Source organism: Harmonia axyridis, chromosome 3 (assembly GCF_914767665.1).
Source record: "Harmonia axyridis chromosome 3, icHarAxyr1.1, whole genome shotgun sequence".
In the NCBI taxonomy this organism is placed as follows: Eukaryota; Metazoa; Arthropoda; class Insecta; order Coleoptera; family Coccinellidae; genus Harmonia; species Harmonia axyridis.
Window position 1 is genome coordinate 27,233,905 of NC_059503.1, and position 13,118 is coordinate 27,247,022.

At 33.6% G+C, this 13,118-nt stretch overlaps 2 protein-coding genes across 3 annotated transcripts; both read right to left on the reverse strand.

Moving 5' to 3' along the window:
- Positions 1-186: 186 nt before the first annotated feature.
- On the reverse strand, positions 187-7,350 carry LOC123675768 (clavesin-1-like). Of its 2 annotated transcripts, none has more exons than XM_045611274.1 (5): positions 7,215-7,350; positions 2,755-3,054; positions 832-1,018; positions 601-777; positions 187-533 (listed from the first exon to the last, which is right to left on the reverse strand). In XM_045611274.1, the coding sequence occupies exons 2-5, from the start codon at positions 3,021-3,023 to the stop codon at positions 333-335; spliced, it is 834 nt and encodes a 277-aa protein (XP_045467230.1). In that variant the 5' UTR covers positions 3,024-3,054; positions 7,215-7,350; the 3' UTR covers positions 187-332. The 2 variants fall into 2 exon arrangements, with proteins under 2 accessions (XP_045467230.1, XP_045467229.1); XM_045611273.1 differs by lacking the exon at positions 7,215-7,350 and adding an exon at positions 6,422-6,690.
- Positions 7,351-7,756: 406 nt separating this feature from the next.
- LOC123675766 (spermosin-like) lies at positions 7,757-13,030 on the reverse strand. The gene is made up of 9 exons (XM_045611270.1): positions 12,854-13,030; positions 9,895-10,121; positions 9,299-9,834; positions 9,183-9,218; positions 8,950-9,131; positions 8,681-8,848; positions 8,417-8,623; positions 8,198-8,359; positions 7,757-8,117 (listed from the first exon to the last, which is right to left on the reverse strand). Exons 2-9 carry the CDS (start codon positions 10,099-10,101, stop codon positions 7,903-7,905), a joined length of 1,713 nt encoding a protein of 570 aa, XP_045467226.1. The 5' UTR covers positions 10,102-10,121; positions 12,854-13,030; the 3' UTR covers positions 7,757-7,902.
- Between the last annotated feature and the right edge of the window lie 88 nt (positions 13,031-13,118).

Below are 13,118 nucleotides of genomic sequence, written 5' to 3' on the forward strand. Positions count from 1 at the left end.
GATATGATAAATAATATTCGGAAAAAAATTTCAGGGATATTGAATATTGGAAATGAAAAAATTATCTTAAAAATAACATGATTGTGAAAATCTTTCCTGCCAAGATAAACCTTGGAAAATATATAATTCAAAACTGCTTCAAATTTACAATTTCACAATATTTCAAATATTAACGTTCCATATCGAAACAAACTTTATTTTACCAGATTTGGCGATTAACAATTATTAGGAATAGTAATTTCAACTTCTCTGAGTATTAATTTGAAGACGAGCAATGACTTGATTTCAAAACAATAATAAATTCACAAACGTGAAATACGAAAACAGCAACACTAAGAAGGTGGCTTGTAATTTTTCCTAATCTTCTCCTCTGCAGCAAACCACTCTGACTTCTTTTTCATGTTTTCCAACGTGGTGTCGCTGAGGTCCCTAACAGAAGGTAATTTCCCACCGAAATCTGATGGCATACATTCTGCCTCCACGTAATTTTCGAAGAATTCCTTCATATCCATGTTAGGCTGGTGAAAATACAGCTGGAACACATAGAAAAACATTGCCACGGGGTTCCTCGAAATAAGTCGTTTGGGATCGAAATATTACCTTATCATAAAGTTCTTTTTTCATCAGCGGTTTTATTATGGCTATAAGTTTGTCAATGAAATAGGCAGAATTCAAGATGTGTATGGCTTTGGTTTGGCACGGCATGGCTTCTTGAAGCAAGTGGAAGAATATTTTCAGTGGGCTGACTCTAAGTTTTGTGAGATGTAAGATGCTGATCTGAAAATGTTTATGTTTTAGCTGATGTCTGTTACCGTTTTCCTGAATACTCACACCTGTCATGTCGAAAATTGCCACTATTCCATCAGGGGGTTGTTTATCGATCAAACCCATGTCCAAAGTCATGAAGAGAAACTTGATGGACGTTTCCAAGTTGAAATTCCAATGTGAGAAGTCCTTTAACCTCTGTAATATCACCTGGTAATTGTCCTTGGTCCTTTTAGGAATCACAACACTTTCGCTTTTATGGAAACAATCAGTTGGTCAAAAGCATTATATGATATAATTCATTCCTACTGTTCAAGGAATTCACTAGGCTGAGTTGAGTCATACTTAGGGTTAAAGTACTCCATGGTTATGATCGTGATTAAGTTAAGTTAGGTTATAATTGTGATAAGTCTAGCCTAAGATGTCTAGAAATAATGATGTGTCCATTCACTCTTGAAAAAGTTTAAAATAGAACTTGCGACTTTTGCAAGTACTTAAGGGCGTAGATCTTTTTATTTTTTGGGAGGGGTAATCGGAAAAAAATTTTAGACGACAGCATTTACTCATATCTATAATGTGAGAAAAAAAGTTTGATAATGAAGTCTGAACCAAAAACTACTCGAAATAATAGCATTTTTTTGATTACCGATTCGATTGTTCTTACCTTATACAGGGTATTCCTAAATTCGAAGTACGAAGAAAAATGAGAGATTTCTTGAATAATTTGAAGAATAAAATGTCCTATGCATGTGCCCGCAAACGCTTTGTTTTTGAGATACAGGGTATTTTTCGAGGTATTTCTTGTAGTTTTACTTTTTGTGATGCTTATAACAGTTTATCGATTTCTTTATTAATATTCTCTACAGATTGGGTAAATAAGTACCAAAACTAATAATTAATTTATTCATCACAGCTGACTGGATCTTATAATTATTTGAATTTTTTTGAGGATTACTGAAGAATTGTACTGGACCTTTTTTACATTTTTCAAAAACTACCAGTGGTTCACAAAAAAAAAGGTTCTGGTGGATAGAAGCAGGCGCTTCTCCAGAAAAAATATCACCCCGTAGCTGTTTAAGTGCAATAAACCTGAATGTTTGCGTCGATATGTGACAATGGATGAAACATGGCTCCATCATTTCACTCCGGAGTCCAATCGACAGTCAGCTGAGTGGACTGCACACGATAAACCGAATCCAAAGCGAGGAAAAACACAACAGTCAGCTGGCAAGGTTATAGCATCAGTATTCTGGGTATAATATTCATTGTTTACCTCTAAAAGGTCCAGACCATCAACAGCGATTATTATATAGCGTTATTGGATCGTTTAAAGGACGAAATCGTTGAAAAAAAAAGGTGCTGTTTTATCAAAAAAATGCGCCGTGTCACAAATCAATGAAAACAATGGCAAAATTGCATGAATTGGGCTTCGAATTGCTTCTTCGTCCACCGTATTCGCCAGATCTGGCCCCCTGCGACTTTTTCCTGTTCTCAGACCTCGAAAAAATACTCGCTAGAAAGAAATTTAGCGTCAATAAATAAGTAATCGCCGAAACTGAGGCCTATTTTGAAGCGAAAGACCAATCGTACTACAAAAATGATATCGAAGAGTTGGAAGATCGCTATAATCGCTGTATCGCCCTCGAAGGCCACTATGTTGAATAATAAAATCGATTTTTTTCAAAAAAATGTGTTTTACTATGGAAGACCGGGAACTTTTCAGTTGGCCTGTTATAATAGTTATTCATGCACATAACAGGATTCAATGAAGAAAAGTTTCAATCTTAAGATTATTATTTATTATTGGTTTTGATTTAGTAACAGTTCACCTTAAAAGGTGCGTCTTGTATCTTTAGACATCTTAGTCCAACCTTAAGCATTAAGTAGGTAAATATTATAGTGAATCCATTGTGAACTCCATGATTGAGTCAAATACGACAGTATGATTTTTATAATAATAATGCTTATAAAAAATATTTAATTACTCACACAATTGTTGCTTGTTTCATCAGCTCTTTGGAGTGAATATTTCTATTATTCGTGATGTTCTTTCCATGGTGCATATAATAGAAATAAGACTGAATTGTCCTTTTGGTATATTCAATATCACCCCTACAAGATAAAAGAAACAGAACAATATGTTCATCCGTTGCTTGTGGAAGTGCGAATTTTTTCATCCAAATTTTTATCTCTTCTATATTTTTTCTTTCGCATCTTCCGTCTTGGATAATGTCTTCTGCTGTGAAGCCAAAATCCATGCCGCGGTTGTAAGGGTCCAGATTTTTTTGTCTAGAACAAACAAGAAATTGACCCCTAGCTCATTTTTTTTTCAATATTTCGCTCAAATGTCTGAAAGTTTTTAATTTAGGTCCTTAATCGCTAAGGCGATTTATAACCATTTTCGAATAATTAAACTTCAAAAATTGTAAGTATCTATAGAACACACAAATTGACCAAAAGTAACAACACCAAAAAACAATACTTTTGATAGTATCTCACATCTTGATTACTCATAATCGTGATGATTTTCTAGGATAACATTTTTTATTGTTTAACAATGGAGAACAAATAAATGTTTTCCGGGGCCTCTAGCATCAAAAGTAGCCTATAAAAATCTTTTGCTTTTGAATTTTATGTTTGAAACTTCGACTAAAACATATTAGAAATTCAGCCAACCTCAGATCTAATTCGGTACGAAAAAACACTTTTGGCAAAACGTGAAATTTAAAAATTTTTTTTCAGAATTCCTGTATAATATTTTGTGCTTTCTTTTAGAGCATGAATTGAAGCAATCATTCAACAATTTTCACGGAAAAAGCTGTTTCGAAAAGTGTTCAATTGTACCTATGGCATGAGAGAAAGTATTGAAATTGAAAAATTCAACATTTTCATAAAACATCAATATCTCGAAAACTGTGAGACTTTCATAGGAACGATTTTTTCACATAAATTAGAGGAAAATTTGGTCTACATTCCGTTTGACGTGGACTTTCTAGGACACCCTGTATATTCTGAAACGGGGGCTTATATTTTTTTCTTCTACAATTTCTAGGGTTCATTATTGGAAATAATGAGCCAAAATTACATGAATACCAATTTGAGTGAGATTCATCACGACTGATGAACTAGCTGTATCTTTAAGATGTCTTACATACTTACATTTCGAATAGGTACTATTTTATTTTAAGGTAACTCAGTTTAACGTCCGTATGAATTTGCACAAAAATCAAGGGATCTATTTTTATACAATTGATGCACATTGAATAAAAATAGATCCTTTCTTTATATAATGTTGTTTTGAACAGATACATGAAGGTAACTAAGTATTTCTTTGTGACGATTCTGACATTCTATCGTCAAAGTAGCTATATCTAATGAAATGATTGATGTCTAAGTTTTCCAAAAGACCAAATAATATTTAATTCTTTAAATTTGATATATGTGTGAACATCGATGTTGTTGAAATACTGGTATGTTAAAGACATTTCAGATGACTTGAAATCAAGTTTGGCCAAACTTCCCTTTCCTTTCGTAGATGGCGCTATATGAAGAATTCATCATGGAAACTAACGGGAAATTTATTATGAGCACGATATAGGACCCGATGTGGATTGTGGAAATCAACTGAAGTTAAGCAATGTTCTTTAAATCAAAGGGTCACTGCAAAATTCTCAAGCCAGATCTTAGGGCCAGTTTCACAATCCAGAGTAAAGTATGGTTCTCCGTGAAAAATCTCCATTGCAAATAAAACGTGTTAAATAAATCAATTTTGAGGTTAAAAAAGCTTTGAACAGTCCATCATAAAGTCCCGACAGTGACGGTATAGTGTCAATTACCTTCATTTACTTTCACTTTATACAAGCTTTTTATCAATTTTTTTTCTTTTTGTCAACTCAATTCCAATTTCTATGAAATATTAGCAAATACAAACAATTAATTACTAGTTATCAGAGTAGCCAATCCTAGGAAATATGATACTTTCGAATAAAAGGAAGCTTTTTCTAAAAGACGTTCGGATTAGGTATGTTCATGAATCGGGGGCCACTTTCAAACTCCCCATAAAGGTGTCTTTCAAATAAAGCAGTCTTAACCAAACAGAGCCTTTTCGCATAGATTATGAAACAGGCCCTTGAACTTTTTCTAGGGTGATTAAGCATACCAGTGCTCCTTTACATCGACATGTGAGGAAACGAAAGCAAAAAGAATTTCTCCAATGGAAACTTGATGGTACATATGAGGATATTGAATCAACTAGATTCAAACCTCTTGGTGAAACCATCGGATGTTGTGCCAACCATCATCCATTTTGAAACGGCCATAACTGACCGTCCTAGTGCAATAAGTTTCGTAAATCGTTTGGACAAAAAGTCATCCATATGGTTCACCGATGGATCAAAATCAGAGAGAGGTACTGGCATTGGGGTATGTGGACCTAAACTGAGGGTGAGGATCTCTAAAGCCCTAGGAAGTGAGCCCTCTATTTTACAGACCGAGATACTGGCTGTTTACGTATGCGCTCAAAAGTATCTTAAAATGAACATCAAGGGGGCGCATGTCTACATCACCACGGACAGCCAGACCACGCTGAGATCCCTGAAATCGTACTGCCAGGGGTCTCTGTTGACCTGGGAGTGCCGTAAAGCCATAAGGGAACTGGCCAGATGCAATAAAGTGACTCTACTATGGGTACCAGGGAACTGTGGTGTTGACGGAAACGAAGAAGCCGATGAACTTACAAAAAGTGCATCAAGGTTAACACCTGCTGGACCAGAGCCTTTCTGTGGGCTAGAAAAAGACCCATATAAAGCAGCGGTCCAGCAATGGGTGTTGAATAACAGGATTACCCACTGGACAAACACTCCTGGACTTACCCAGGCAAAGAAATTCGTGATGATTTCACCTACCTACGCCAGAAAGCTCTTGCTGCTGACGGGGCATTGTCGGTACAAACATCATTTGTACCGTATGGGAGTCAGCAGATGAGATTTGCAGGCTCTATGGATCAGCTGAACACATGGTATGCAAGTGTCAAGAACTGGCTGACCTAAGAACCATTTATATGGGGAAGCCGGTCCTGGATACCCGAGAGGTAACGGCCAAGGCCCTAAAGGAGGTTGTCAGTTTTATCAACGCCATTGATGAACTCCTTGGGTTTCCATGATTGAGTAGGGTAGAGAACAAAAGTACAAAAGATCTATATGGTCACAGTTACCGGAAAGCTTACCGAGCCACAACGACCCCAGTTCAAATAATAATAATAATAATAATAACATAACCCAACAAGATAAGACATTGAATCTTAGCCCAGGGAGAGTGAAGAGTGCGAATGAATTTTCTATGGTCCTGATTATTTGATCGGCTTGAAATTTCGGAGAAGAAATGAAACCACTGGCACAAATCATTCGTCGTTTCAAAATGGAGTATTTGCCGCGTTATTAAAAAAAAAGTTTATCTTTATAGATACAATGCTCCAGTGGTACTTCCAAAAAACAGAAGTTAGGTAGGCATCTATTCAAAAATGAAGTATACATATAGAGTAAATAAAAAATAAGCATGGTTATATCACAACAAGGACCTGTTGTAAAACAATGATGATATTTTATGAACGCATTTCTCGATCAATATTTAAGAAATACGAACGAATTACATTACTCACGATTAGGTATGATATATATTACAACAAACTGTTCAACAATTTTCCTTTCCTGGCTTGCACTTACAACAACATTCAAATACCAAATATCAGTAATCAAGTGTGTAGATGTTTTGGATTATATCTATTTCTTACAATCCGAAAATCCTTGTATACATTTGTTCAACAATCGAATTATGAAATTTTGATCGATTCCAAAGAGGATATACCTACTCAGGCTTCATAATTTTGGTAGTTAAGTGCCTTGTCGTGTATTCAGTCAAGGTTATTTAGTATTAAGCATCCAATGCGTGAAAAAAAGTAATTAACAGAAACCTACTATATTTTTCAAATAGCATTTCTTGGATTATGAATTTTTGACCATTTTTCGAAATTCAATATTGAAATCGTATAGGAAAAATATTATTATTATTTTGCTGAAAAGCATTTAATTTATGAAGAATGGGATATTAGAAACTATAAATGAAGGAGTACCAACTGATAAGAAATTGTTTTTACAATATATTGTACATCATAATTTCTCGTTATAACGAGCGTTCATTTAAATTCGTGGTCAAGACTGTCAAGAGTGCTTTGAAGAAATTAGAGTTGATTTTCTGTGATTAAAGTGCAACTGGCCCTTAGCTTGTTCCGAGATTCGAAGTATGTAAACAAATGATAGTGATTTGGTATATAAGCTGAGCGCTACTTGTAATAACAAAAAATCAACTCTAATTTCTCCACAGTACTCTTTTCTTGTCCACGAATTTAAATGAACGCTCGTTCGATTGTTTGAAATAAATAAAAAAACACTTACCTTCTATGACCTATCCATAAAATTTTTGATAGAATGATCTATGTAGCTTAGTCTCTGGTCCGCTGACCTTAGTCAATTTTTAGGTTATACAGGATTTAAAATATATCAAAAATTTGTGAGAATGCAATGTTTGACAAGAATTACATCGATTCTTTTCAGAACACCTGCGTGAGTTCTCCCACAGAATGATGTAAACGATAAGAAATCTTACATTTGTCGTTCATCTTTCAGATCAACTTCACACACCTTGGTTACTAAGCCAGCAATTGAAAAAAATCGTCTGATCTTTGATATTATCACAAGAAACATCGTTAGAAATCATTTTCCACGTCCAAACGAAACAAGAAGGGTTCGCAGACATGGATTCCAGAAGAGAATTTCAACCCCATCAGGTCGGAAAGTTCTGATGAATAGGATACTTAAAGGAAGACATGTAATTTCACATTAAAAAGTATGAATTTGTAGTTAAACCGAAATTGTACCACGAAATTAACTTCCTTTGCTTCTGTTTAGGATAATTACGAAATGAAAAGTTCGTAAAGTTGTTTTAAAAAGTTTATTACAAATAACACTATACCTACTCAAAAAATATCACAAATAAATCCAGTAAAAACCGCATCAGACATGCAAGTAAAAATAATTATATAAGTGAAATGCATAGTTATTGAATTGAAAGAAGATCTAAGAGTTATGGATTGCGATTCAAAATTCCTTGTATCCAATCAAGATGCTTAGCAACATCTGTAAATACTACATATTGGGATGTATCACAAATATCTTTGCCTTGAAATGCAACCCCAACACTTACTAGACCTCTAATCTGCCAAACAGTACTTGAACCACTTGTACCTATTCGTGGAAAGACCATTCCTCCTCCACTGTCTCCATTACACACTGATGTTCCTTTAAAATAATTGTAATTTAAAAATTACAAAAAAAAATTTTAAAATAACCATGTTAAATATGGAGATGATTATCCTCACCATTTCTAAAGCCAGCACAAAAACTTTTATCTGAAGTGAATTGTGAGAAGAACTCTCTATTCGAGTAGAGACAATCATTGAGTGGTACAATTGGCATTTGAGACTGCATAAGAGTTGTTGTTAATATTCCATTCTCATTAAAGCCCCATCCCACAACAGTACCTGTTATGGAGAATATGATAACCAATTTTATAGTAGCCTACTCAACTAAAAACTTACCAAGTTTCCCTTCAACCCTATTCAAATTAGTATTCTCCCCCCAGAGACAAACAGGTCTTACATAATTAGTAAATTCAATGGGTTCAGCCAGTCTTAGAATTGCTATGTCATTGTAATAACCTGAATAGTTGTACTGGGGATGAACATATATATCTCCAACATCCCTATCTTGTATTTCAGAGCCAAATTTATTAAGACTATACTTTCCTGAAAATTAAGAACTCTAAACTAAGCAGCTTGCTCATGAATTTGATATTATCTCACCAAGATAAGCCACAATATTCTGTGGATTAATTGGTCTGTTTGTACGAGGTTTTGTAACACAATGAGCTGCAGTAACAATGTGACTGGTAGAAATGAGAGTACCACCACAAGTGTACATCAATTGAACTCCTTTTGAATGGTAAAGAGCAACATGCCAAGGCCATTGACCTATTAAAATCAGACAACCCTTTAATTATTTACTTATCTTGAAAAATACTATTTGAACTAAATTTTTATCTTTACTTCTTAGGCAAGAACGTATAACCTACCAGGTTCTGTGTCCTGACCATTTGAAATTAGAGGTCTAGGTCGAGTGGCCACAACACCACACTTTAGATTCTTCTGAATATTTGGAAGGGATGCTGGATTGGTAGGGGGTTTATTCACAATTCCCCAATCCCCAGGATAGAAATCATTGTTATCCTGTGGAGATACAGATAAACCAGAAGATCTAAAAGATATTTTCATTCAGACATGTTAGGTTCATAAATTGTAATCATACCCTTGATTGTTACCGAGGTTGTAGTCTTCTGTTTCTCTGAAAAAAATAATTGAGTTCATTTAGACTTAAGTATAATAAGAGGTCTTAATAACATAAAGTTCATTGCTACTTTTTACCTATTAGGTGCATATGGTCTCTGAAAGTTATTTACGTTTGTACCATAAATATTGGAAGCTCCGTTATTTGATGCTGGAGGTCGTTCATGGAGATTTGTGCCTAAATCATCAGTGTAACCTGATGGTCTATTAGGTCTCACTACCTCCAAGGGTTCAGTGAAGCTTGATGGTCTATTAGGCCTGCTTGGCTCCACCAGCTCAAAATCTTCAGAATCAGGTCTTTCTGATTCAGTCAGTGGCCTACTTGTGGAACCTATTGATAGAGACGTAATAGGTCTAGAATCCGGAGAGCTTGGTCTTATATTGGAAGAGTTTGAAATTGGACTTGATGAGTTCCTAACAGTCGTTTGTTCAACCTTAGTCGAGCAAATAGTCCTACCATTGAGATTTATCTCTTCAACGCTTGGTGTAATGCTAGCTGCGTTGAATTTCACGAAGAAACGTACGGGGTTAACTTTTCCAGCCTCTAATACGTAATTATTGCTTCTTATCAAAAACTCCTTATTGTTTGTCGATGTTACATCGCCAAAAATGTTCTAGAAAGTAAATAGCTATAAAAACCTTTTTCTTGGGATTCTGTTCAACATGTTACTTACTCCAAGTAACTCTGCAGGCCTGTCTAAGGTTATAACTAGCCAAATGCCCCTAAAAGTCTCACGGGAGCTCAGATTTACTACTGCATGCCATCTATTTTTTTCGGAATTTTTGGGCTGGTATATAAGAACATTGGGGCATGGAGAAGGTTTTTGCGAAAATACCAGATTTAACGTCAGAAGACTAAGAACCACAGTCAGCAACATCATTGAGTTAACTTCTTCCTATCCTAAAAAATAAACGGCAATTTGGGTAGTAAAGAGCGGATTATATGCGAGAAAAATTTGTAAAATATAAATGAGAATCCCAAAATAATAATTAAAAAAAAAAATTATAAAAATCATGTTTTCATTAATAATAAGAGTTAAGTAAGAAATAACATAATTCTGGGGCACCTGTATAATATTACGAATCCTTTCTCAACAAACTGCAATCGCATCTAGTTTTTCCAAAACAATAAAATATATTAATTCTTTAGGTTCTTTTCGATATATTGATGATATCAATGATACTAAATATTGGATGAATATCTTTCAAATAAACCACGAATGAACAGCCTACAAGAGAAATAAGTGGAGTAACAATGGTGACAATTTATTTAATTTTTTTGAAAAAACTAGATGCGATTACAATTTATTGAGTACGGATTCTTAATCTACACGCAAAAATTGAAAAATTTCATCTCGTCCAGAGCGTTATTATGTCTTAGTCTAAATAATTAATGATAATTATTTAGACTAAGACATAATAACGCTCTGGACGAGATGAAATTTTTCAATTTTTGCGTGTAGATTAAGAATCCGTACTCAATAAATTGTAATCGCATCTAGTTTTTTCAAAAAAATTAAATAAATTGTCACCATTGTTACTCCACTTATTTCTCTTGTAGGCTGTTCATTCGTGGTTTATTTGAAAGATATTCATCCAATATTTAGTATCATTGATATCATCAATATATCGAAAAGAACCTAAAGAATTAATATATTTTATTGTTTTGGAAAAACTAGATGCGATTGCAGTTTGTTGAGAAAGGATTCGTAATATTATACACATTATTATTATAATAATTATTATAATATTATACACATTATTATGAAATAATGGATATATCACATAAATAGGTCCAGAAAGAAAAAAATAAATATATAAAGAAGAATCATATACATGTAGTTCGTTCTGATAAAAAAGTTAAAGTAATGAATATTATAGTCGCAGAGGCATGGGCTGTACACGACATTGCAAGTTAAATACATTTGTCATAATAAGTACGGTTATTTCAAAATCGTCAGTTGGATAATATGCCGATGAATTTGATAATTCTCAAATATTTAGCATCTTGTTACATCTGAAAATGGTAACTATCAGATTGGCAGATTTTATTAATTAAATTAATAGAAACAACCAATGACTTTTGGGTTTCAATTTCTCTAATTCTGGTAGATATATGAAAGAAATGAGTGCTAAAATGTTTATACATTCAATTCTGGGTAAATAAGATTGCCTCTGAACAACTATCGAAGTCATGGACTGTATTGCCTTGAAATGTGAATTTTGGCTAAAATTAGAAGAAAAAGTAGGTAGGATAGCATCAAAAATATATAAGATTTAGGTTACCATATTTTTAAATTCGGAACATCCCTCGTGATGATCGCCAAAATAAACATGCGTACTGTTCTATTATCTAGTTAAAAGAATACTGCAAAATGTCCTTGTATCATTATACATATTATATTATGGAAATAAATTTATGAACCCATCGTGCGCACCTTTTTGGTAATAGGCTATTGTGATGAATACAACAAAAATATCCACCATCCCTAGATTTTTTGTGAAATAATAGTGCAGTACTGGAGAGAATTACCTGAATATGGAAATGCATATAATCTGATGATCTCTAATGAGAACTATATGTGGTCAAAATATTCGCATGTTTTCAATTTTTGAATTGTGTTTAATTTTGAAAAACTGTGGAATCTGCATAATATTTACTTCCATATATTATTCAAGTTACCAAATCAAACCAATTTTGAAAAAATGAAAATATCCACTTTGATTTACTCCAGATTTGTAAACTCTTATTCAATCAGTAACAAGGTTGGTACCAAAAAATCTCAAGAGATGTGTCACGTCGTTTCATTTCCAAAGTATGTACTTGAGTGGAAATACCTATATCAGACGCCAAACAAAATGTTACAAAAACATATATGTATTCGGTAGATGATTTATTTATCCTCAGACTACGACCACGTATGAAAGTCTATTTATGAATGATATATGATTTCTTTAATACGACTTCAATGATTCAATTCCGAAATGTCGCTCCCAGTTAATTTCAATTTAATTTTGAATACCACATTCAAGAGAATCCGTTCTTGGGATTTCGAGAAAAGCGTATATACAGACAGACTGCCTTAAAAATTGAAAAAGCGCATTGTCCTGTTATTTTTTTTCACCGTTTACACTCATTTTTTGTTGATTAATTAAATGTTTCATCCATGTCTTGTACAGACACAATTCATTCATTCAATAGGTTAAATTTACCTATTTCATTTTTATGTTATGTCATAAATAAATAAAATACAAAATATCTGAGATTAATTCAAAAAAAGGCCTCTCTCATATTTTATTCTTGTTTTGTTTTTGCCGTATAATCAGATTGAAATTTATTATGACCTCTGTAATCAGGAAACACCTTGTAGACACGTAAGCTCACTTTTTTTTGAGTGTTAACTTTTGATATTAAAATGATCACTCGATGCGATAATATACAATATGTATGTATATATAATATATTTCTGCATTATATTTTCAAAGCCTGGAAAATGTTGTTTCCATCGAAGAAATTAAAGGTTAATTAACGCGTATTTCAACAAACACTATATTTTTATTGACCCTCAAACAATTGTATGTAGGAAGTTCCAAAACAGAGTTTCTGAATTTCTCCAAATATATGGTACTCACCAGGAATCAATTCATACGAATTTTTCGAGTGAAAATTTGATGTATTTATATAAATTTATTAATTTAACTTGTTCGTCTTCTTGATTGTTGAGAATTCAATTCGAATACTAAAGACAACAAGAAGTAATCCTCAAACAGGTTTTACAAAGAGAGGAATTTCCGTGATATCGAAGTCTCGACCATGAAATTGCGGGATTTTTGAAATCGGGATCATCCTAATCCCGGATTTACATATGAAGGACTCTGTAATTGATAATAAGAAATT